The sequence below is a fragment of the Procambarus clarkii genome, chromosome 37 (genome assembly GCF_040958095.1).
Source record: "Procambarus clarkii isolate CNS0578487 chromosome 37, FALCON_Pclarkii_2.0, whole genome shotgun sequence".
In the NCBI taxonomy this organism is placed as follows: domain Eukaryota; kingdom Metazoa; phylum Arthropoda; class Malacostraca; order Decapoda; family Cambaridae; genus Procambarus; species Procambarus clarkii.
Genome location: NC_091186.1, coordinates 18810253 through 18836601, shown reverse-complemented (window position 1 = coordinate 18836601; position 26349 = coordinate 18810253). Strand labels below are relative to the sequence as shown.

Here is a 26349-nt window from a genome sequence, read left to right as displayed (position 1 = left end):
ATGGTCTGGGATATGGGATTAACATAGATTGGTCAGGGTAGGCCTAAGTTAAATGATTTAAGAAATATTACCATTTATAAATGTCTCCCCCCCCCATATGATATTCATTGTATAGTGTGAAATGCATGGTGTGATTTACCTAGAGTTGTTAGTGATCATAGTGATTTTCTGACATACAATTGTTTTAGTACATCTTAATAATAAATTTTAATAATAAAGAATAAGAATAAATATGAAGAGACAGATGGCCGAGACAGGCGGCCCAAAGCCACAAATGGCCAGGAAGGTACCATAGCATTCACTAGATATTTGGCAGCCAGGATCCAATTCGACCTCCAAAACGCCTATGCCCAAATGTCTAATCAAGACATGTTGCCAAAAACCGCTGCGAGAGCATCATACATCCAAATATCATGGGTACAAGGGGTAGACTGAAGGCTGGCTGGACTTGATGACACTGCGGACAACCTGAGACACACAAGCCCTGGAACACGAAACCAGGGAAAACCAGATCCACCCAAAGAGCGTCCACCAGCACAGAACCAGTGACCTGCAGGTAGTGGTGTAAAGCTGCCACTGGACATAACATGTGATGCAACCCCGGCCTAACCAACCAATCATCCACAACCAATTGACCCCTCCAGAATCCAGCCGTCTCATTCTTTGCTAGAAAAAATGAGAAGGCTGACACACAAACATCACACACCGTTGCCACGACGCTTGTCCTCGCATCCCTCCTCTCCCCGCAGCCCTCCTCTCCCCGGGAGGGGAAGTGGGAGAGCCCCGGATACCCCACACTGGCTAGTCACACCCTTAGTCCATTGGCTGATCCGATCTGGGGCGGCCGTCAACTCTGGTCTTGATTTCTTGGCAGTGTTTTGCTGCTTTTTGCTGTTTGTAGTGTGGTGGCCAGGTGTAACATTAGTGTACTGGTGCTGCATGCACTTAGGGTCACCTTCCCTAAGTGCCCTGTAAGTACTGTCCTTGGGTGGAAGGCACTATGGAAGGGTTACCTTCCATAATGCCTTCGGGACTCCACTTCTGTAGGGAATCTTGCTGCTCGGCATTTACCACACACATGGGGCCAGCTAGGGTTTCATGGCCTTTGTTTGGCCTTGGGTAAAGGGTGGTATTGTTGCTGGTAGGGGCGCAAGGTGTTGTGCAGCTTGTCTACCAAAGCAGCGGCCTTGTTCCTATTCTTTCTGGATATGTGTTACCTTCTGCAGGGTTTTTCTTTTAGTTTTGTTTTCTTTACCTGGAGGGGGTCTGCCTTGTTTGGATCTTGGCCCTCTTAGGGTATTTTGGTGGCCTTCCTCTAGGCCCACCATGATTGTACACATCACAAGGGTTCAGTTTTTTGCTCAGTCTCCCTTGTTAGTTCTTAGGTTTAACCGGCTTTGCAGCACCTTGCCTGGGTATCCTGTAGCAGTCTGCCTGTGCACCCTGGAAAGCCCCGTCAGGACTTGGTAGACCAATGAATGCGTCTTCCGAGTTCCAGCTCACCTTGTTTGAGTTTGAAGGTTGTTCTGTGCCCTTGTTTCAGGGTGATAGTCACCAGTTTTACCTCCATCATGCTGCCTGTTGGGTTAATCACACGTTTGACTTGCGAGATGTGTTATCTGCTCGTGCTCCAATTTACTGTACCCATTCTATTGACACTGAGGTTTGGTTACAGGTGACATCTGCGTTGCATGCTCGGTTTAGGTTGCCGCAATGCACTGGGTTGATTGCCCATTTGGATGCCCCCAACGCATTCGAGTTGATTCCTCCAGTCGATGGCAGACATAAAATGCTTCCAACCACACGGGGGTTTCTATAGGCCATTGCTCCCCATGCCTCTCTGAGGGGAGCCAGGTTCTGGCTCGTGGTCTCTGGTAGGCCCTAGAACTCCATACACATGACTGATGCCAATGTCTGACATTAGCATATCAGCCTGGATAAGCTCCTGGGAGCCTCCGGGTCTCACCCAGAAAATGGCGTTTCATTACATTCAACGCTGGTTTTTCAAGACTTTCTTCGCTAATATTCTAATGTTATGTAATGTTATATAAATTAAGCGGATACATCAAATTCCTCATCTTGTACAGTCTGTCGGTGGATCCACTGTATCCCCAAGTGTGCATGCGGGAGGCAGTGTTTGTCCGTCCACCACCATCCAAGGGCCCACCCCCTACAGAAGTAGCTCGATCTCTCAATGTATTGCCCTGCTCACTGGCCTTCCAACGTGATGACAGAGTCTCTCTTGTCCATCTGATAATGGAGGTAAGGATAAGATTGTTACTATAAAATATAGTTCTTGATAGCTTATTATGTTCCATTTGCATGTTAATTTCAATATCTAGATTACTTCTCAGGATGCATGCATATTATTCCCTAACAACACAGCAGTGTGCTGGAAAAATAAATGAAAATTTTCCTGTTTAACACTTTCCCGTCCCCGGCGCACACTTTCCAGGAGCACTGATCAGTGATCGGGTTCTGGTGATCGGTTTGTTCGTTTGCGGCTGTCTCCTCTTTTCTGGGGAGGTTGGTACGGTTATTTTTCTGGAGGAGTTCCTGGGGCTTGTTGCTGCTTGGTTGGCCAGGGGTGCATCTTCTTGTGTCCAGTTGTGGCTCTTAGCCGTTGCCTGCGTGCTGCAGTCTTTGTGGCCCTGGACTCACTTCTGGGTTGTCCAGGTTCCCTTCATCCCTATCCCAGGGTTCAGGTCTCCCGGGTCATCTGCGAGTCATTTGGTGTTGCCAGTTGTTTTATTTTCAGGTTTAGGCGCGTGATTTTTGCCTCCCGAGTTTGTCCCTCTTTTCTACTTGGCTTTGGGTAGTTAGCTCTGGGAAGCCATAGGGACTCCCCCCCAGAAATCCAGCGTTGAATGTAATGAAACGTTATTTTCTGGGTAAGTCACGGAGGCTCCCTGGCAACCCTCCCTCCCTCCGGTCGGCGTTTTTTTCACATGTTTTTAACATCCAGCCTCAGAACTGCAGGATGGATTGCTGGCATGGGGGTCTGGGGCTACCCCTTCACCCTCCTGGGGAGGGAGAAGCTGTGCAGACATGCGGCATCATGCTTGTTTGCTCATTTTCATTTGGGGAGTTATGCCCTCTCCTTTGTATATTTTTGTTGTTTTTAACCAGAATAGAGGTTGGTTTGGAGCGGTTACCTTTCTGGGTGCCAGTCCTGATCGATGGCAGATATAGAATGCTCCAAAATTATATGTGCATTTCTATAGACCATTGCTCCTCATGCCTCTGTGAGAGGGTGCCAGATTCTGGCTCATGGTCTAGAACTCCACCCACATCGATTGGTGCCAAAGTTAGAAATAATCATATCAGCCTGGATAGCTCCAGGAAGCCTCTGGGACTCGCCCAGAAAATGGGGTTTCATTACATTCATTGCTGGTTTTCTGGGAGGAACTCCATCAGCTTCCCGGAGCTATCTAGGCTGAATGGATATGTACATCTTTCTGGCATCAGTCAATGCATGGAATTCTTGCCTACCAGGGACCACTAGGTCCTCTTACAGGTTTTTACTTTAGTTTTTCTTTTCTGCCTGGTGGGGGGTCTGCCGTTGTGGTCTCCCATCGTTGCTCTTGGGGCGTATATATCTGTAATTCTGTGTTTGGTAGTCCTCCCCACTTGGTCCCCATGAGTGGACACATCCCGGGGATTCAGCTTTAGCTGTTTGTTTGGTAAAATTGGGCGCCGGTTCGCAGTACCCTGCCTGGGCTTCCCGTAGTGTGTAACCATGGCTAAGGGTCCTGGGAAACCCCACGGGGGCTCCGTAGTCTGATGGATATGACCCCCGAGTCCCCTCCTCGCATCTTGCGAGTTTGAAGGTTGCTTTGTCCCCTTGTCTCAGGGTGACACTCGCCTGTTTTGCCGCCGCCTTGCTGCCTGTTGGGTCGATAATTGTTTCGACCCGGAGTTGTGCGGCGTGTGTTGTCTGTACGTGCTCCCATTCACCCACACCACAGATGATGTGCGGTTGCCGGCAGCTGCGGCATTGCATGCTAGGTTTAGGTTGCTGCAAAGCTCTAGGTTGGTTGAGAGCCACAGAGTTGGGGCCACAACTGGAAGCAACGCATCCTGTTGTGGCCCCGGATGCCCCGAGACTGCCCGTTTTGGTAAGGGGTCCGGACATGAGGAGTGGGAGTCGCTTCGGCTCCAGTTCCGTCCACTCCTCCTTGTCCTTTCCCCCTTTTGCTGTGCATGCTTCCTTCCCCTGGCTTCCGGCTCCGAACCGTAGGAGGGTTTCGGGGTTGGGGCAGAGTCTGGTTGGGTTGAGACTCGGGCGGTCTCAGGCAGTTTTCCTCTTCCGGGGTGGCACCGGAGGCATTAGAGCCTGTTCCTTCAGCTGTGCCATATGGGTCTGACCAGTGAGTTCTCTTCCTTAGTGTTTTGTATGGCTGCCCCAGCTTTTACTTGTGGGGCTGGGGCTTTAGGGAAATGACTTGGCCCTGGATCCTGCCGTAGGGGTTCCCGGGGTTGGGGAGGGGTTGTCTGGGGGGCCTAGGCCCCGTTTTGCCCCGCTTGGCGTTTTGTAATCTCGGAGTGGGGCTTGCAGTTCCTCAGAGTGGGGTTTTCCCTTCCCCCTATACATTCATGTTGGTCTCGGGTCTACCCCTCCCTGGGTTCAGTTCCGTCTCTGTTCGCGTGCTTCAAAAACTCACCTTTTTCGTGTTTATGTCGCACTGCTGTTCCTTTCATTTAGGGATTCCTGCACGTCCCTTGGTCTGGGGTATCTTTGGGCCCATATGTGCCTCCGTGTGTTTGGGCATGTTTGTCTCGGTTTTCGTTGGTTCGCAAACCTCTTCGGTACTTTGAATGTTCTTGGTTCGTATGTTGGCTTCAGTGAGGTTCCCCTCAAGTCCTTCTTTTGTGTTCACCTCGTCTCTCCTTCTCGTTTCAACATTCCTCATATTCGTTACCTACCTTGCCTTGGTACAGTGTCCACTCGATGTACAGTGTTCACAGTGTTCACTTCCTTGCCTAGCAACAAGTCTGTCCAATTATACTCACTAAAAAGTTTTCTAAGGTTGCCATAATGTCCTCTCCTAAAGTCAGGTTTTTCATTTGCATCGACCGTCATATTTTCTTCCAGATTATAACGCATTGCATACTTTATTCCCAAAAAGACATGGTCACTTTTACCCAAGGAAGGAAGGTACTGAATGTCAAATATTTCTTCCTCCTTCCTGGTAAATATCAAATCTAGCATGGAGGGAACGTCCCCTTCCCTCATCCTTGTAGCTTGTTTAACCCTTAAAGTGCGCATCACGACATATGACGTGTTGGACGATGTTCCAGTCAACTGCGCATCACATCATATGACGTGTTGGAGTACTATGCAAGATTTAAACGGCCCGCGGATACACGGGGTTCACCACACCTTCATCAGGGCTCTTGTAAACAGACGCCATTTTAAAAAAAAATTGTGGGCCAAACTCCCGGGTGTTATTGGCCTCAGTATTGAGGTGAGCAACCAAGCCTGACGCACGCAGCATGAGCTAACAGCATTGCTGTTCAGCTTGTGACCGCAGCATTGCCTAAAAATGCCAAAATATACTTGTTCATGCTATTATGTAGCGATGATGATATTACAGAAGACCCCTGACTGTGATAAAACTGACCAGGGTTCTGATAATAGCAGGATTGTGGGGATATTTAAAGCTGTGCGCCATGGAGGGAGGAGTAATGCTGTGGGAGGGGGAGAGGTGGCGATGTCTTCTGACTGTGTGTGCCCACCTTTTATTGACTGCACTCAGCATACCATATTATGGCAATAAAACATCAGTACTGTCCGAAGACACTGTGTTACGTGCATGACACTTGTGTACACATATGTTGCACATATTTACCATGTATCATGTTAATTTATGTATATATATAATCTATTTACACACTATACACTCTCACACACTATTTACATTCACCATCAACACATTCAGAACACCACTAGTGTGAGCAGCCAAACCCAGCCAGCTCTCCCTCACTCCAACATCTTACTCGCCAACCTTGCTCCTCCCACCATACTGTTATTGTTTTTATTACACTATTTACACATGGTATATATACCTATCTACATGTTTTATTTACCAGAACTATGCAAGTAAGCCGGTATTGTGTCCAGACAGTACAGTGGCCACCATACACTGCGTGAGAAATCACACAGCAGACGACGCTACGATTACGACGTCACCTCCCTCACTAAAATAGCTCCTCTCAACATACTCCTGTTGCTGTTATTACACTATAGGCACACACACTGTATATACCCATGTATATATGTGTTCCCCATAGCGAACCACAAAGCAAGTATGGTGAGCAAAACAAGAGTGCTTGCCATACACAGTGAAGCTACCTCAATTCTCTCCCTTCCTTCCTCCCTCCCTCTCCAAAATTCCTCCATCCACAATACTACGCACAACGCTAATTATAACTACAATCCTGTTCACTAATCCCTGTAAATGAATAAATGACCACAAGTTTATTTTGAAAAGGAACCTAAGAAGTCGTTTGAAGATTCCTAGATGGACGAAATTATGCTGTGGTGCTGTGGCTAGCGCTGTGAACATTGTGAACATCATGGAATCACTGATATTTGAACATTGTACACAGTCATTATCACACTCAGGCTCTTCTGTAATACTATCATGGCTAAATAATATAGGTTATATATATATTTTGACATTATTTGGCGATGCTGTGGTCTTATGCTGAACAGCAGTGCTGTGCGCTTATGCTGCGTGCACCGGCCTTGGTTGCTCACTCACTACTGAGACTCTCACACCCGGGAATGTGGACCACGATTTTTTTTAAAGATGGCGTCTGTTTACAAGAGCCCTGAGGAAGCTGATGTGAACCCCATGTAGCCACGGGAGTTTTGAATGGAAAGTGAAAAATACAAATACCTGGAGGCGCGTAGCTCACCCCAAATGTGGGCCTGCAGGCGCATTGCGCAGTTAAAGGGTTAATCCAAATTTTTCCCTGGAATATGACCCACCAAATTGTTTAACAACCAGGTACCTATTCACTGTTGTGTGAACAGAGACTACAGTTAAGGATTAGTGGCCCAGTCAATCCTCCCCGGCCAGGATACTAACCCAGGTCAAAGCGCTCATGAAGCGCCTGGAAGCGTTTTACCACTGCGCCATGGAAGCTGCTTAATGATGATGAAAGAGATGATTGACATTGGTGGTTATATGGTTTTGTGTATATGTTTCAGTCTCGGCACTACATGCAGCAAGTGATGAGCTGCGTACAGTTCTGGGCATGCTGCTGCCTCTCCCTCACCTTCCTCCAGCTGCTGGCTGCTACAGCTGCTCTTCCTCCTCTCTTGTCCTCAGGTAACTTTACACTGATTCATCATTCATTTACAGTAGTACAGGGTTAGTAAAAATCCAAGGTTTTTTCTTAAAATCTAACCCATCCAGGTTGGAGTGGGTTGGGTTTCATATATTTCATCAATAGATTAAAAATGCAAGTTTAAATTTAAATAGAGAAAACTAATTTGTCTCATATTAACCCTTGAGCGGCGATTATTGTATATACACGATTTTGTTATGACTTAATGCACAGCGCATATTGTATATTGTCATGATATGAGGCACCGTAGTCTAGGTTACTCCAATGTGAGAGTTGTTCCTGGGCTTTACCTCCACGACTGAGGGCTAATATTACTAGTGAGCATGTATAAACTGTGGAGAAAGAGATGACAAAATAATGTAGGGAATAATTAGTATTGATATTGAGAGTCAACAGAAAATTGTGAGGATGAAGAATCAAGAAGAAATCTGCTTCCTCCTCTATGTAGTGGAAATTTACAGGGAACCGGTAAGTTTAAAACGAAGCAAAGAGAGCTGGACCAATCACTGTCTTAGAAGACGGTGACGTCACGCCAAGAGAGCTGTCCGCCTGCGGGAAAACTTCACCTCCTGGATTCAAGAGAGCCAGTATGCCTATGGCTTTTCCTGTTTCCCAAGCTTGTTCATGGGGTGGAGCTTGGGGAGCTTCATGCTCTCCTCTGGCTCAAGGGTTTCTGCTCTTTTGGTCCTGGTGGTAGGTTTGTTCGGTTGTAGCCGTCTTTTCTGGGGTGAGCCCCGTTGGCTCCCCGGAGCTTTACCAGACTGATATGCTAATGTCAGACTTTGGCATCAATCATGTGTATGGAGTTCTAGGGCCTACCAGGGACCACGGCCAGAACCTGGCCCCCTCAGAGAAGCAAGGGGTCTGCCATCGACCGGGTCAAGCATCCAGAAAGGTAAGCATTCCAAAACAAACCCCTATTTTGGTTAAAATTGCTACCTAAAGCTTGAACTAGTGGATAGAACTCCCCAACAGAAAACAAGCAAACTAGTATGACGTCACACGTCACCGCGCCGCTGTCTGCACAGCTCCCCCCTCCCTGGGAGGGGGAAGGGGGAGCCCCAGACCTCCCATGCCGGCTATCCACTTATCAGTTCTTCGGCTGATGCTATAGGCACCGGTTATGTCCGAAGCATTTCAGGCAGGTGCTCCGGCTCCAGTAGTTGTTTCAGCACTGTACCTAGAGTGTGGTGTCTGTCTTCTAGGTGGTGCGTGAGCCGGGAGTGAGTCTCCAGTACTCGGGCTGCATGCGCCTAGGGTTCCCTTCCCTAGGTGCTTTGGGGCTTGGGGCCACCTTCCACAAGTTCCTTGGGTCCTGCCCCTGCTAAACCGTTTACTGCTTGGTTTTCGGCCACCCTTTGTGTGCTCGGGTGTTCTGTCTTCCTTGTTCGCCTTAGGGTAAGGGGCAGTTTTGCACTGGTGGGGCACAGGTTACTGTGCAGCTTGTCTTTACCAATCATGGCGGCCGGCTCTGTTCCGCTTGGGTACGCTGTCCTCTTGCGGGGTTTTCTTTTTCTTTTTGTTTATCTACTTGGTGGGGGGTCTGCCTTCATTCCATCTCCTTGTACCGCCTGAGTTTCGGTGGTCGCACCAGAGATCTTCCCGCGGCTCCGCCTTTTCCTGGGCTCAGAGGGGCCTTGTCGGGGCTGCTTCCGTTCTGTCTCGCCTCCGGTTGGTGGTCGGGTGCCTTCGTGGTAGGTGTCCTACCTGCGTACTTCTCTTGGCGGCAGTATGGGGTATTTTGGCGGTCCTTCCTTTTCCTGACCCTTCTTAGGTGGCTACTCTTGTTAGCGTCGGCTTAGTTTTCTGGTGGGGGTTTGGGGCCGTCATCTTGCCACATACTGTCGCCTCTTTTCGTGCGGCGCTGGCGGAGCCGCTTCGGCTTGCTTTTGGTCTTGGTGTTCCTTCTGCACCGTTAGTAAGCTGTCTCATGCGTAGTTTCCCCTCCAGGTCTGTTTGTGCGCCGCTTGCACCGTCCTAGTCTCTGGTCAGCATGCTCCGTCTTCTCGGTTGGTAGTGCCCCTTCGGTTCCGGTTTGTTTTTTCGTCTGCTCTTTTTCCTTTTGGCATTTGCCTCTGGGGGTCGGGTCACTGAGTTTTCTTGCCCCTTCGGTTTTAGTGTTTTGGTTGTTTGGTGGGAGCAGTCTCCATCTTTTCTGGCACGGGGTGGGGCTGCTGCGTTCTGAAGGGGTCCATAGTTTGTTGGTGCTTCGTTGGTCGGGCCAGGGGTGTGTTGTGTTTTGTGTTCAGTGGCGGCCCTCCTCTGTTGTTTGCGTGCCACGGCATCTGTGTCTGGGGCGCGATTTGCGTTGATCCGGTTCTGTTCTTCCTGGTTCGCGGGTGATGGTGTCCCGGGTTGTCATCCGTGTTCTTGCGGCTAAGCTGCCTGTGTTCTTCCCTCATGCCCGTGGCGTTCGTGGCTTCGCTGCTCTCGCTGCCGTCTGAGCGACGTGTCCTTGCTGTCATTTGGGCATGGATCTTGGGTGTTCATATGGGTGCCTTGCTGCTCGTTGTTCTCGTGTTGTTCCCAGGACTTTTCGGGGCTGTGGCGCCTTGGGTTGGCGTTTGCTGCTGGTTGTCTCGCTTCCGTGGTGGGTGCTTGGTGTCCGCCTCCCGGTTCCGTCCCTTTGACCTTCCTCTGTGGGTAGTTAGCTCCGGGGAGCCGACGGGGCTCCCCCCAGAAAACCAGCGTTGAATGTAATGAAACGCCATTTTCTGGGTGAGACTCAGAGGCTCTTGAGCACCCCTCCCTCCCTCCCTCTGGTGTTTCCTCATGTTTTTGGCATCCAACCTAAGAACTGAAGGGTGGATCGCCGGCGAGAGGGTCTAGGGCTCCCCCTTCCCCCCTCCCCCTCCCTTGGAGAGGGGGTTGCTCAGACAGTGGCTCGGCAATGTGATGACCTCATGCTAGTTGCTAGTTTTCATTTGGGGAGTTCTGTTCACTCGTTCAGCTTTCAGTAGCAATATTTTTACCAGAATAGGAGTTTGTTTTGGAGCGCCTATCTTTCTGGGTGCCAGATCCAGTCGATGGCAGACATAGTGGTCTCTTCTTTGGAATAGTACCGGTTGTTTCCTCCTCATCCTTGGTAAATCCTTTATTTCCTGTTCTCTGTGATTCGCTTCAGAGAGCCACCAAGAGGCTCCTCTCACAAAATCAGCATTTGGTTGTAATGAAACTGCTCTTTCTGGTAGGATCCCAGTAGATCCCTGACTCCTGCCTGTCCTACCAGGATTGTCAATTTGTTGTCTATCAGCTCTGGATTGACTGCTGGAGGCAGCTGTGGGCTGGGGCTTTGGGCTGTCTAGTGGCAACTATTGGTACCAGGATCGAGTGATTCATATGTCTTTTCCTGAATTGTTATAGAGTCATTTGGCCTTTTCAGTGCTTCACTTCCCTTGAACCTTGCAGTTATCTGCCTTTGCTGACTTTCTGGTTGCTTTTCCTGTGAGGTGACAGTAATAGTCACCAGCTCTCTGTCTCTCGGTGAGGGGACTAAGTTCTGACTATGGTCACCAGTAAGCCAAAAGGACAAAGGATTTCTGCGACTAATGTAGTAGTGGGTAGCCGTCTCTGTAAGATAACTTCATGGAGCCGCTGGGGCTCTACCAGAAAGAGATGTTTCATTACATTCAATGCTAGTTTTATATTTCTAAACTATTATTCTTCAAATAATTTTATTGCTCTTTTACAGGGGATGTTGTTTGGATAGTGAGTGTAATAATTCCTGTGATATCCGTGTCCTTGGTAGCAGCTCCAACTAATCGTGCTGTGATGAATCAGGCGACAGGAAAAAATGTTGTTGTACTTAATAAACAAGTAAGTGCTCCATATAATGCATTATCAAATATGAACTGTTCTATAAAATAATATATATCACATTTTTCTGCATGGTAGTGCACAGATGCCTCATTTGGGGCTTTGTGACCAGCAGTCACCATGCAGGTCAGGATTATTGGTTTCCACTCCTTCATCGGGTGCACAGTATGGTGCGGGAGTTTGTGGCCATGTTATGTACTGTGGAGAGCTCAGATTCTTTTAGGCTCTGTGATCTGGCTCCATTCCAACTACTCCTCTGTGGTTCATTGTCTCAACTGCAGGAGAGGGTTTTGTTTTGGTCCCTGTCTCTTTGGAGCTGGTCGCTTCAGATAGCTTGTCTGCTGGGTTCTCAAGGTTTGGTTCATGCCATTTATCTTCAGGGAATGTTCTACATTTTTGTCAAGGATCTGTCCTAGTTCCTTTCCATCTCCATTAAGTGGACCACTGTTGCTGCCTCCTTCCTGGGGATTTGCAGGACGCTCGGGCACCCAGACATGGACCTCTTTGTGCCGGCGTGGTCTCGGCACCTTCCTTTGTATGTGGCACCATTCCCTAATTTTGAGACCCCTCTCAGTAGAGGCCTTTCAACTGGACTAGTCAAGGTGGGAGTCTCTGTGCCCCTCTCAGTAGAGGCCTTTCAACTGGACTAGTCAAGGTGGGAGTCTCTGTGCCCCTCTCAGTAGAGGCCTTTCTACTGGACTAGTCAAGGTGGGAGTCTCTGTGCCTCTTTCCATTAGTCTGGCTGTTCCTCCAAGTCCTGCTACAATTTGAGACCTGAAGGACTCAAAGTGCCGAATATTATGCCAAATACTGTCTCCTCATACCATGCAGCATTAGTGGAACTGCTGAAGCTTGCATTCAGGATCGATACTACCTCAGCTTCGTTTCACACACTGTCTTGTACGATGTTTCACCCTTGGCCTACTTATGCACCACCTGAATGTGCTTGGTCTCTTGACCGTGTTCTTTCCTTCCCCTCTTCTGATCGGTTTACAGTGTGTGCCTCAGCCCAGGATTGTTTCTTGAAGGCTTTGTTTTTGGTTTCTCTTGCTTTCAGTTGTCAGCTGGGTGAGCTTCATGCTCTCCTCCTATGTCAGGGATTTTGTGACTTGACCCTGGTAGGGGGTTTGTTCATTTGCACCTGGCACCTTCTTTTCTGACAAGAAATGAGCAGGTTGGCTTACTTAGTGGTCCATTGGTGGTTGATAATTAGGCCAGGGGTGCATCATGTGTTGTGTCCGATGGTGGGTCTTCGGCAGTACCATAGTGCCACCACTTCTGCCAAGGTGAATTCCTCGTGACTTTTTCCTGTCACACTGATCCCCTGTTCCAAGGCCTGTATATCTCAGGTTGTCTGCAGTGTCATTAAATCTGGCCAGCCTGCAGTCTGCTCTTGTGCCCATGACTTGGAAATTTACCTGCTATTAGTTGAGGTAGAATATAGGTGAAATGTTGTTGCACAGTAACAGGGCCATTCAAACTGGAGAAATTGCTGACCTGGAGAATCTGCAAAGACCCTTTACTGCTAAAATCCACTTTATAAAACATCTAAATTATTGGGACCAATTAAAAATTTTAAATCTGTATTCTCTTAGAGTGCAAGCGAGAGAGAGATACATCATAATTTACACCTGAAAAATATTAAATGGGCTGGTTTCAAATCTGCACATGGAAATAACATCACACTCTTGCCCTTCAAGAAGATCTTGACAAAAAAAAAGTGTGTGGAGCACCACTTGGCAAATGGAATATAATGTAAATTACCCCTTAAATTGCGCATCGCATCATATGATGCTTTGACCGACTTGCAGTAAATTGCGCATCACATCATATGATGCTTTGGAGTACTACGCAAGATTTAAACGGCCCGCTGATACATGGGGTTCACCACACCTTCATTAGGGCTCTTTCCCATAGTAGAAAAACAGCATGTCAAGGATTTGGGAATAATGATGTCCGACGATCTAACGTTTAGGGAGCATAACCAAGCAAATATCGCGTCAGCCAGAAAAATGATCGGATGGATTACGAGAACTTTCAAATCCAGGGATCCCATCACAATGGTTGTACTCTTCAAGTCACTTGTGTTGTCCCGTCTCGAGTACTGCTCAGTACTCACTTCCCCCTTCAGAGCAGGAGAGATTGCTGAAATAGAGGGAATACAGAGAACATATACGGCACGCATAGACGCGATAAAACACCTAAATTATTGGGATCGTCTCAAAGCTCTCCAAATGTACTCTCTAGAAAGGAGACGAGAGAGATACCAAATAATATACACATGGAAAATACTGGAGGGTCAGGTCCCAAATCTACACAGTAAAATAACAACGTACTGGAGTGAACGATATGGAAGAAAATGCTAGATTGAACCTGTGAAGAGCAGAGGTGCCATAGGCACAATCAGAGAGCACTGTATAAACATCAGGGGTCCGCGGTTGTTCAACGTCCTCCCAGCGAGCATAAGAAATATTGCCGGAACAACCGTGGACATCTTCAAGAGAAAACTGGACGGTTTTCTAAGAGAAGTTCCGGATCAGCCGGGCTGTGGTGGGTACGTGGCCCTGCGGGCCGCTCCAAGCAACAGCCTGGTGGACCAAACTCTCACAAGTCGAGCCTGGCCTCGGGCCGGGCTTGGGGAGTAGAAGAACTCCCAGAACCCCATCAACCAGGTATCAACCAGGTAAAGAGACGCCATTTAAAAAAAAATCGTGGGCCAAATTCCCGGGTGTTAGGGGCCTCAGTATTGAGTGAGCTACCAAGCCTGACGCACACAGCATTAGCTCACAGCACTGCTGTTCAGCTTGTGACCACAGCATCGCATAAAATTGCCATAATATTTTTGTTCATGCTATTATGTAGCAATGATATTATTACAGAAGATCCCTGACTGGGATAAAACTGACCAGGGTTCTGATAATAGCAGGATTGTGGGGATATTTAGCACTGTGTTCCATGGAGGGAGGAGTAATGCTGTGGGAGGGGAGGGTGGTGGCGTTATTTCTGACTGTGTGTGGCCACGTTTTATTGACTGCACTCACCATACCAGCTTAGTGGTTCGCTATGGTGAACACAAATGTAGATACTTATATATAATGTGTGTATAGAGGGTCTAAACAGCAATAGGAGTAGGTTGGGAGCCGCCATTTTGGTGAGGGAGGTAGCGTCGTCTGCACGACTTATCATGTTGTTTACTGGTGACCACTATGGCCTTTGGGCACCATACCAGTTTACTTGTACAAGTATGGTGAATAAAGCAGGTAGATACTTATATATAATGTGTGTATATAGCGTAATAACACCACAAACAGTATTGTTGGAGGAGAAATATTAGTGTGTCTGGCCTTGAGGGCGGCCGCCACCAGCTGACTGTGTGTGTAGCTACGTCTTTGTGCCTTTACTCACCATACAAGCTTAGATGTACAGTTATGGTGAACAGAGCATGTAAATACGTATATATAACGTCTGTGTATAGTGAATAAATGCAAAAACAGTATTGTAGGAGGAGATTGAGGGCGAGTGAGGTAGTGTTGAGGGAGGGAGTGGCAGTGAGTGGCTCGAAGGTATGTGGCAGTCACTCCTCGTTGCTTTTTGACTCACAAGACCAACTTAGTAGTTCGTTATGGTGAACAAAACATGCAGATACTTATATATAACCTGTGTATATAGTGTAACAACAGCAAAACTATTTGTTTATTGTTTTATGAACATAATAATTGAATCACTAATATGCAAACCATAATTTTGAGTACAGCGATGGTTCACACATTTTATTATATAAATATACCACAATTCACTGTATGGAATAATATTACTGCAAAAAACTAAGAAAAAAATAATCAGAGACATTGAAATAATTAGGTAATAATATATTTGTGGCAACTGCCGTCTGACAGCTCGGGCGGAGTAGACCTCGTCTGGCGAAGGCTCTGCCAACACCCCTTTTCTGGGGGGAGCCCTGTCGGCTTCCCGGAGCTATCCAGGCTGAATGGATATGTATAACTTTCTGGCATCAGTCAAAGTGCTAGGAGTTCTTGCCTACCGGGGACCATGAGCCAGAACCTGGCTGCCTCAGAGAGGCACGAGGAGCAATGGCGTATAGAAACCCCCTTGTGATTGGGAGCATTCTATGTCTGCCATCGATCGGGACAGGCACCCAGAAAGGTAGGCGCCCCAAAACAAACCCCTATTCTGGTGAAATTATTGGTACCGAAAGCCGAACGAGTGGACAGAACTCCTCAAACAAAATTATCAAACTAGCATGACGTCATCACGTCACCGCGCCACCGTCTGCGCAACCCCCCCCCTCCCCGAGAGGGGGAAGGGGGAGCCCCAGACCCTCCAAGCCGGCGATCCAACTGGCAGTTCTTAGGCTGGATGTCAAAATACGCGAAAAACGCCGCCGACCGGAGGGAGGGAGGGATGCCGGGGAGCCTCCGGGACTCACCCAGAAAATGGCATTTCATTACATTCAATAATGCATTTGCATCTGCAAATGATGCAAATGCATTATTGCAAATGCAAATGCAATGCAGAATAGAACCAGTGAAGAGCAGGGATGCCATAGGCACAATCAGAGAATACTGTAGAAACATAAGAGGTTCGCGGTTGTTCAACATCCTCCCGGCGAGCATAAGAAATATTGCTGGGACAACTGTGGACATTTTCAAGAGAAAACTAGATAGTTTTCTCCAAAGAGTGCCGGACCAATCGGGCTGTGATGGGTATGTGGGCTTGCAGGCCGCTCCAAGCAACAGCCTGGTGAACCAAACTCTCACAAGTCAAGCCTGGCCTCGGGCCAGGCTTGGGGAGTAGAAGAACTCCCAGAACCCCATCAAGCAGTTATAAGTTTTGTGCTGTAACTCTTCAGGTGCCAGTGGATGCAGAGTTTTTTTTTTCGTGCAGGGATATTCCTGTGCAGACCCTAAGCCTTGATGCAGATTTAGTGTAGGCAGTATCAGGGCTTGCCCCATATAGGGGTTTGACTAATGCTAGGGAGGACTACTGTTCCTACCATGATTCCATGACACTTTGATATGAAAATTAATATCTAGTATAGTACAAAAAATTAAGATCCCCATAGATTTTGCAGCAAAGTTAGTACCTGAACTAAGAGACCTAAGACAGGTTAAGAGAGCTCAGGCGAACAATGCTAGAGAGAAGAACCATACGTAATATGATCATTATATCCAAAATACCATATTGAGGGAATATACACAGTGAATAAGTTCAGCCTTTTCCAACTGAAGACAAGAAAACCTGTGTGGAAGCTAGAAATGCTAAAGGGTCAAAGAGTTGTGAGGAAGGACTAGTACACAGAGCATCTTCACAAGCAAGTAGTAGTGGAAGCCACTTGTAACCACAGCTTCAAGAGCAAATATAGCAAAAAATTGAATGAAACTCAGTTAAAACACTGCAGGTGCAAATAGTAGGAGGTGGGGTCCTAAATAGGTTGATCTTGCTCCTCACACCTAACATTGATTGGTAAGCACCACTACTTCACACACATACATTCCCTTTCCCTCTCTGTCTATAGTCTAATATATAGCTGTGTACAAAAGGATGGGAAGACCATAGGTACCTGGCTCAATTAGCTGCAATCAAAATACAACATTTTGAAATTAAGAGAATTTAAAAAATGTAATACAAATTTATTTAATTTTTAACCAAATAATTATGTCTTACAAAAACCCAATTATAGCACTTCTGTATTTCCTGCTCATTATTTTTTTCTTTTGTTTCCACCCCTGGGCAGATCTTTCGTTATGTAGTGCTGTACTACATCTGCAAGTTCGTTCCTTCAGTAGCAGTCGTCTTGTTATGTGGAGGACTAACGTTAGCGAGCTTCTGCTGGGACATCACCAATCAGCATAATTCTTCTTGTATATATGTATATCCCAACGAAGTTCCTATTGTGTATAATAACAGGTAGGATGTTCATTAATGTACATGTAATTTTAGTTGAGCACAAATTTATTTGGATGGCTTCAGACTGATATGTTTGTGAGTAGTATGCAATCACCACCTTGGGAAAATAGAGTAAAGATCTGTTTTGAGGGAGCCTTTGTGGCTCCCTGAAGCTACTATGCTGATACTGTATAATGGCAGACTACTAGGTGCCATCAGTTGCAGAGTTCTTTTGGGCCTACTCGGGCCAGAACCTGGTCTCCTCTAGAGAAGTGCAGGGAGTAGTGGCATGTATGATAACATTTCTATGGATTCTTCATGTCTTCCACAGCCGGTCGGTCGAGCGGACAGCACGCGGGACTTGTGATCCTGTGGTCCCGGGTTCGATCCCAGGCGCCGGCGAGAAACAATGGGCAGAGTTTCTTTCACCCTATGCCCCTGTTACCTAGCAGTAAATTAGGTACCTGGGTGTTAGTCAGCTGTCACGGGCTGCTTCCTGGGGGTGGAGGCCTGGTCGAGGACCAGGGCGCGGGGACACTAAAAGCCCCGAAATCATCTCAAGATAACCTCAAGATAACCTCCACCGCCATGAAAGGCACCCCGAAAGTTAGCAAGACTGCAGTCTCAAAACCACCAAAAGATTTTCCCCAACAGTTTAAACTAATGAATGAAATGAAACAAACGACTCGTAAAACTAGCAAGAGCATGAACAAATCCACAAGGGCCATGATGAGGGATCGAACCACAAGGTCACGGCTCTTGTGGATTTGTTCATTTGATGCATCACGCTATTGTGATTTCTGTGTGTAGCAAGAGCATGTTTGCCCCACCTCCCCTCCTCCTTTGGGAAGAGGAGGAAGGCAGTTTGGGTTAGCCAACTGCTCCACCCTCAGTTCTTTGCTATTGGAAGAAGTGCGAGATGTTCTCTGTGTTGCTCTGGTTCCAGTGTCGCATTTTTCAACTAAAAGTGGTTTTGCCTTAGTGGCTGTTCCTGTGCATTTTGCAGTGTGAGCCAGGAGTTAAAAGTGTTTGGAGCTCCATATGCTCACAACTCTCCCTAGGTTACCCTTTCATGCTGCCCGTGCATTGCCAGGGTTGTTCAGAGATAACCCCCTCTATGGGGTCTGGAGTAGAGTGAACTCCACTCCAGATATATCACCCTGCATGCTGATATGGAACGAAATGGAGAATACTGAGCACAATATGGAAGTTTTGAACGATAGGGAAGGAAATGCAGAATATAACCAGTGAAGAGTAGAGGTGCCATAGGCACAATCAGAGAACACTATATAAGCATCAGAGGTTCACAGTTGCTCAACATCCTCCCAACGAGCATAAGAAATATTTCTGGAACAAACATGGACATCTTCAAGAGAAATCTGGATTACTTTCTTAACCACTGAACTGCGCCAACCGAGTATTCTCGGTCGGCGAGAAACTGCACCAACCGAGAAAACTCTTTTTGATTTTTCGGTACCAATTCTAAATGTGTACGCGGTTGGTTGTGTACGAAATGGACTCTTAGGACCTCCAGTGAGAGGCAGCCATCTTGGAAAAAATTCCCAGAATGCCCTAGGGCTGCCGGCTGGGTTAGTACTGAATGAGCAACCATGGGTGGTGCACGCGCCTGTGGCTCCCAAACAACTGTCCGACGCGGTATTGAAAGATAACGCTCTGTCGGTGAAATTCAAACCTTATTGTTTGAAGAACATAAGGGTCATAATATTGGTAAAGCTAGGCGCAATAAAGACCTAACACAAAGGTCAAATGCAAGAGATACAGCACCTATGAGGACGATAAAGCGAGCGTATCCAGGTCCCTGGTAGGCCTAAGAACTGTATTCGCTTTACTGATGCCAGGGTCCAATACATTCATATCAGCCCAGTTTGCTCCAGGGAGCCTCCTGGCTCACTTAGAAAATGGCGTTTCATTACACTCAACGTTGTTGGTTTTTCGCGTGGTCGAAAAGGAAAAGGGACCCCTTTTCCAAGCTTTTTTTTTTTTTGGACGCTTGCCTTTTATTTAGGAGCAGATGGTTTGGAGGACGGCTCTGCCCTAGTCCTGGCATGGAGAATCCTGGGGCTGGGGTGGAGTGGACTTGGGGGCTTGGGCCCCGTTTGACCCCACTTGGGTGTTGGTACCCTTACCTTGAGGTTACCTTGAGGTGCTTCCGGGGCTTAGCGTCCCCGCGGCCCGGTCGTCGACCAGGCCTCCTGGTTGCCGGACTGATCAACCAGGCTGTTGGACGCGGCTGCTCGCAGCCTGACGTACGAGTCACAGCCTGGTTGATCAGGTATCCTTTGGAGGTGCTTATCCAGTTCTCTCTTGAACACTGTGAGGGGTCGGCCAGTTATGCCCCTTATGTGTAGTGGAAGCGTGTTGAACAGTCTCGGACCTCTGATGTTGATAGAGTTCTCTCTCAGAGTACCAGTTGCACCTCTGTTTTTCAACGGGGGTATTCTGCACATCCTGCCATGTCTTCTGGTCTCATGTGATGTTATTTCTGTGTGCAGGTTTGGGACCAGCCCCTTGGTGCGAGGCTTGTTGTTGCAGGGAGAGGAGTTTTCTTACTCCCCCCTCCCTGTATGAATTTGATATGAGTTCTGCTTCTCCCCGGGTTCGGTTCCGGGTTCCCTTCGGTCCCTTCCTTCCGGAGGTTTTCGACTTCGCACACCCTGCCTAAGGAGGTTGGAAGCCATTGCAGCTTACCTTAATGCGTAACCTGGATTTTGCCTCGATAATGGTCCCTTCCTCGTTTGAGTTCGGTTCTACTTTATATTATTGGGTGGGTTACGAGGTGCCGGAGTGTACCTAGTTGGCAAACTGTCCTTTCTTTTCTTTAGGGACGTGGCATATATTCTGTCGGACCCACATGCATGAATGGGGGGGAAACTTCTACCGTTGTTCAGGTTTACCTGGGGAAGGGCAACTTGCAGCACTGCGTGCTTATTCGCTCTGTTCTTCCTAAGGATATTGGTCAGGTGCAACTTCATTTGCAGTTTCCCGTCCTGTCAGTGTTCCCTGGTTGCTGAGGATTTGCGCGCACGGGGGCATTTGGCTTCGGTTTTGCATCTATTTTTCCCCACTTGAGCTGTCTTCAGACTGGCTTGAGGAGGATGTGGAGGCGCTGGGTACTATGTGTCCGGTGCGCTTGCCTCAGCGGTGTTGGCATCGGCTGTCTTGTTGAAGTTGTTTGTGACGATTCTAAAGGAGGCAGTGTGTCTGTTCTTTGCTTCTTGCCTCGTGTGCCGGCAGGCCCTGTCTCTTAGATGTTTTTCACCCTTTTGTCCGTTGCTGTTTGCAGATTCTGCAGTGGTGCAGTATCTGCAGGCAGCTTCGTTTAGCTGTCACCCTTGGTCCGATTTGTTGGTTCTCCGGGGTGGTCTTGGGGGTCGATCCCAGTTGGGTCATGCCAGGGTTCAGGGTTCCTTCGGTCGTGGTAGGCCAGCGGGGGCAGTTTCGGAGCCAGCAGCATCTAGTCAGCATGATGTTTACTCTGCGCTTTAGTCGGTTTTTTGTAAGGGGCGTTAGCCCTTTCGCAGGGGGAGAGGGTGGGGGGAGGCTCACGACATTTGCTCAAGCCTGGTCCCATGATTTGTGGGCATTTCAGGTCATATCCTCCAGCCTGCTGTGGCATTGGGTGGCTCCTCTTTTGGGGGCTAGGGGTTTGCGGGGCAGGCCTCTTCTCCTGCTCTCTGTAATTACCTAAGTGTAGTTACAGGATGAGAGCTACGCTCATGGTGTCCAGTCTCCTTAGCACTCTGTCATATAATGCTTTGAAATTACTGACAGTTTTGGCCTCCACCACCTTCTCACTTAACTTGTTCCAACCGTCTACCACTCTATTTACAAAAGTGAATTTTCGTATATTTCTCTGGCAGCTTTGTTTCGTTAGTTTAAATCTATGACCTCTTGTTCTTGAAGTTCCGGGTCTCAGGAATTCTTCCCTATCAATTTTATCTATTCCTGTTACTATTTTGAACGTAGTGATCATATTGCCTCTTTTTCTTCTATCTTCTAGTTTTTGCATATTTAATGCCTCTAACCTCTCCTCGTAGCTCTTGTCCTTCAGTTCTCGGAGCCACTTAGTGGCATGTCGTTGCACCTTTTCCAGTTTGTTGATGTGCTTCTTAAGATATGAGCACCATACAACCGCTGCATATTCCAGCTTTGGTCTAATAAAAGACGTGAACAATTTCTTTAGTATTTCTCCATCCATGTATTTAAAAGCAATTCTGAGGTTAGAAAGTGTAGCATAGGCTCCTCGCACAATGTTCTTAATGAGGTCCTCAGGTAACAGTTTTCTATCTAGAACCACCCCTAGATCCCTTTCATTGTCAGAATTCTTTAAAGAGTTCTCACATAATTTATAGGTTGTCTGGGGTCTGTGTTCTCCAATTCCACATTCCATAACATGGCATTTATTAACATTAAATTCCATTTGCCAAGTGTTGCTCCATATACTTATTTTGTCCAGGTCTTCTTGAAAGGCATAACAATCATCTAGGTTTCTTATCTTCCCTATTATCTTAGCATCGTCAGCAAACATGTTCATATAATTCTGTATTCCCACTGGTAGATCGTTTATGTAGACAATGAACATTACCGGTGCAAGAACTGAACCCTGTGGTACTCCACTCGTAACATTCCACCAATCCGATACCTTGCCTCTGATTACGGCCCTCAGTTTTCTGTCAGTTAGGAAATTTTTCATCCATGTTAGTAGCTTACCTGTCACTCCTCCAATATGTTCCAGTTCAAGATGACTGTCAGGTCATCTTGGAGTGCGTGCACTTGGGCGTGGTCGAAACAACCACGTCCTTCACGTGCATTTCCCATCAGTTCCATGTCCCAAAACAGGACTGTGCAGATCTGAGGTTCATTCTGGACAAAAGGGTCTTTTGCCCCTCCTCTAGGATGACCACTCTGTCCTAGGTGCGGCTTCTTTTGGAGCCGGATGCTTGGATGGTGTCTCTGGACCTCTGGCACGCATATTGGCATGTTCAGATTCATCCAGGGTTTAGGGACTGGGTCGATTTTGTCGTGCGGCGACAAGCTTACTGCCTTCATTGCCTTCAATTCGGCTTGAATCTGGCACCTCGCATTTTCCCATGCCTTTCTCAGGTCTTGGTGACCCGCTTGCATATGCTAGGGGTTCGGGTTTTGGGATACCTCGACTACTGGCTGGTGTGGGCTCTCAGCCAGTCTGCATGTCTGCTCGCCAGGGATTTGGTTCTTTCCCAGCTCACCGTGTTCGGGTTCTTGGTGAACTGAAGGAAGCCCCATCTGGTTCCCTCTCAGGTTTGGACTTGGCTAGGTCGTGTGTGAGACTCTCAGACAGCTTCCTTGTCTCTTCCTCCGGCGTCATTGCTGTGACTGAGGTCCCACCTTCGGCTGTTTCTGGGGGGGGGGGCTCCCGGGTCACTCGTCGGTTGCTCGAGTAAATATGCGGGAGCCTGAACTTTGGTTGTGGTTGTAATGGTACTGTTAGTAGTGGTTATAATGGTGCTTATGGTAGTGGTTATAATGGTACTGATGGTAGTGGTTATAATAGTACTGATGGTAGTGGTTATAATGGTACTGATGGTAGTGGTTATAATGGTACTGATGGTAGTGGTTATAATGGTACTGATGGTAGTGGTTATAATGGTGCTGATGGTAGTGGTTATAATGGTACTGATGGTAGTGGTTATAAAGGTGCTGATGGTAGTGGTTATAATGGTACTGATGGTAGTGGTTATAATGGTACTGATGGTAGTGGTTATAATGGTACTGATGGTAGTGGTTATAATGATTCTGATGGTAGTGGTTATAATGGTGCTGATGGTAGTGGTTATAATGGTGGTAGTGGTTATAATGGTACTGATGGTAGTGGTTATAATGGTGGTAGTGGTTATAATGGTACTGATGGTAGTGGTTATAATGGTACTGATGGTAGTGGTTATAATGGTACTGATGGTAGTGGTTATAATAGTACTGATGGTAGTGGTTATAATGGTGGTAGTGGTTATAATGGTACTGATGGTAGTGGTTATAATGGTACTGATGGTAGTGGTTATAATGGTGGTAGTGGTTATAATGGTACTGATGGTAGTGGTTATAATGGTACTGATGGTAGTGGTTATAATGGTACTGATGGTAGTGGTTATAATGGTGGTAGTGGTTATAAGGTGGTTATAATGGTGGTAGTGGTTATAATGGTACTGATGGTAGTGGTTATAATGATGGTAGTCGTTATAATGGTACTGATGGTAGTGGTTATAATGGTACTGATGGTAGTGGTTATAATGGTGGTAGTGGTTATAATGGTGCTTATGGTAGTGGTTATAATGGTACTGATGGTAGTGGTTATAATGGTACTGATGGTAGTGGTTATAATAGTACTGATGGTAGTGGTTATAATGGTGGTAGTGGTTATAATGGTACTGATGGTAGTGGTTATAATGGTGGTAGTGGTTATAATGGTACTGATGGTAGTGGTTATAATAGTACTGATGGTAGTGGTTATAATGGTACTGATGGTAGTGGTTATAATGGTACTGATGGTAGTGGTTATAATGGTACTGATGGTAGTGGTTATAATAGTACTGATGGTAGTGGTTATAATGGTACTGATGGTAGTGGTTATAATGGTGGTAGTGGTTATAATGGTACTTATGGTAGTGGTTATAATGGTGGTAGTAGTTATAATGATGGTAGTGGTTATAATGGTGGTATTGTTATAATGGTGCTCGTGGCAGTGACGGCAATCTCATTTGACTTCTTAATAATATATATTAGGTCTGCATTATTTTATGTTCAACTAATATCTAGTTATCATGTTTCAGTACAAAATATGAGGAGCAGAGGTCTTCTTGGGGAGGCTGGGGTGACAAATACGCAGACTCTCTGAATGCTGTACAAAATGGAGTTGCATTTCTGCTAGTACTCTACTTCTGTAAGTACTTCTCCTCCAAATTTAGTACCCTGTATTTTCATCATAAATATTAAGTGTTATTTTCCAGTGTTTAGGTGGTTTATGCAGTTTGTGTTTGTATTTGTCACTTCTTGTTGAAGCTGCCCAAGCTTCGGCTCCCCAGAGCTATCCAGGCTGATATGGATATATTAGACTTTGGCATCGGTCATGTGAATGGAGTTCTTAGGCCTTCCAGGGACCACGAGCCAGAACCTGGCCCCCTCAGAGAGGCACGAGGAGCAATAACCTATGGAAAACCGCCGTGTGTTTGGAAGCATTCTATGTCTGCCATTAACTGGGTCAGGCACCCAGAAAGTTAAGCGTCCAAAAATAAACCCCTATTCTGGATAAAATATTGCTACTAAAAGCTAAACTAGTGGACAGAACTCCCCAAATGAAAATGAGCAAATGAGCATGACGTCACCACGCCACTGTCTGGGCAACCCCCTCCTCATCAAGAGGGGAAAGGGGAAGCCCCTAGACCCTCACGCCAGCTATCCATCTCTGTAATTCTGTGGCTGAAATGATTGGCAAATGTTCATGTGACTCTGGCTCCTGTTTTCTGTCCTATGGCTCTGTGCCTTGTGATGTGGCGCTTTTCTCTGGTGGTGTGTGAGCCAGGAGTAATCTCACAAGTACTTGTTCTGCATGTGCCTAGGGTCCCCTTCCCTAGGTGTCCTGTAAGTACTGCCCTTGGGGCCAGCTTCCACATGTCACTTTGGGGGGCTACCTCTGTAAGGTCTTGTACTGCTCGGTGATTGGCCGCCCTTGGAGTCAGCTGGGGTGTTTCATTCACTCCTGTTTGCCTCAGGGCAGGGGGGGTTGTATTTGTCACTGGTTGGGGCACAGGGTACTGTGCAGCTAGTTGTCACCTCTCATAGCGGCCGGCTCTGTTCCACCTGGATATGTTGTCCTCTTGCAGGGTTTTTCCTTTGCTTTTGTTTTCTTACCTGGTGGGGGTCTGCCCCTTGGTTTTGGTCTCACCCTCTTGTATCTTGGTCTCACCCTCTTGTATCTTTGTGGTTCCTCACTAGGCCCCCCCATGAGTGTACACGTCCCAGGGGTGCAGCTTTAACAGTTTGTTACCATCCATTAGTGTGCCATTAGTTTGTGAACAGTACCCTGCCTGGACTTCCCTAAGCGTGAGTTCCATCTCAGGACCCTGGGAAAACGTGTGGAGGCACGTAGATCTGACGGATGTGACCCCTGGGTCCCCACTCGCCTTGTGCGAGTTTGAGGGTTGCTTGGTCCCTTTGTTTCTGTGTGACCTTCACCGTTTATGCCTCTGTCATGCTGCCTGCTGGGTCGGTGACACCTTCAACCTGGAGTTCTACAAGTTTTGTTGCTTGTATGTGACTCAGTACACCCAGTCCACCGATGACTCTATTTGGGTGCAGGCAGCTCAGGCATTGCACTCTCATTTTAGGTTGCTGCATTGCACTTGGTTGTTTGCTGATCCAGAAGACCTGTTTTAGTTATAGGGACCCAGACTTGGAGATGTTAGTCTTTTTAACTTTGGTTCAGTCAACGCCCCCTCGTCCTTCCCCTGCTGTAGTTCGTCCTGGTCCTTTATCCCTGCTTCCGGCTTTGAATCGTCTGAGGGTTTCAGAATCGGGGCAGGGTTTAGTTGGTTTTAAGACTTGAGCAGTCTCGGGGGATGCCCTTCCCGGGGAGGCGACAGAGGCATTTGAACTGTTTCCTCCTGCCGAAGCGTCTGGGTCTGACCAGTGGCTGACCTGCTGTGGGAGGTTCCTGGGGCTATGGAGGAGTTGATTTGGGGGCTTTGGGCCCTGTTGGACCCTGCTTGGGTTTTGGTACCAATCCAAGCCAACAGTTGGATTTGGAGTCGGCCCCCACATGGATTCGGTTCCGGGTCCACTGGTCCCGTCCTTCCGGAGGTTTTCGGCTTCCCGCATCCCGCCTCATGAGGTGCGAGAGGCCATTGCGGCTTACCTCCTGTGAGACCAGGGTTACTCCTCTTTAACTCTTGAACTGCGTAATGCACCTACAGGCCCTCGTCTGGTTTGCGAAACGCACCTCCGGGTATTTTTATTTAGTCTTTTTTTTGCGTGTTTTGACATCCAGCCTCGAACTGACAGGAGCCGGCGCAATGGGTCTGGGGGGATCCCCCATTCCCCCTTCCGGGGAGGGGGAAGCTGCTCAGACAAGCTGCGCGGCAAGTGTGATGTCATGCTCATTTGCTCATTTTTCAGTTGGGGAGTTCTGTGTACCTTTTAGTTTTCAGTAGTAGTTTTAACCAGATTAGGGATTTATTTTGGTGCGCCTACTTTTCTGGGTGCCCGACTCTGTCT

The 26349-nt window shown here is 47.4% G+C and overlaps 1 protein-coding gene across 6 annotated transcripts in view; it reads left to right on the top strand.

Moving 5' to 3' along the window:
- Positions 1 to 26349, top strand: part of l(2)k05819 (transmembrane protein 94-like protein l(2)k05819) — a 213712-nt gene that overhangs the window by 172004 nt on the left and 15359 nt on the right. For all 6 annotated transcript variants that reach the window (XM_069337199.1, XM_069337198.1, XM_069337197.1 and 3 more), the window contains 5 exons: positions 2088 to 2262; positions 7220 to 7340; positions 11051 to 11175; positions 16931 to 17103; positions 23910 to 24019. In XM_069337199.1, the coding sequence (XP_069193300.1) occupies positions 2088 to 2262; positions 7220 to 7340; positions 11051 to 11175; positions 16931 to 17103; positions 23910 to 24019 (704 nt within the window). The remainder of the gene's footprint in view (positions 1 to 2087; positions 2263 to 7219; positions 7341 to 11050; positions 11176 to 16930; positions 17104 to 23909; positions 24020 to 26349) is intronic.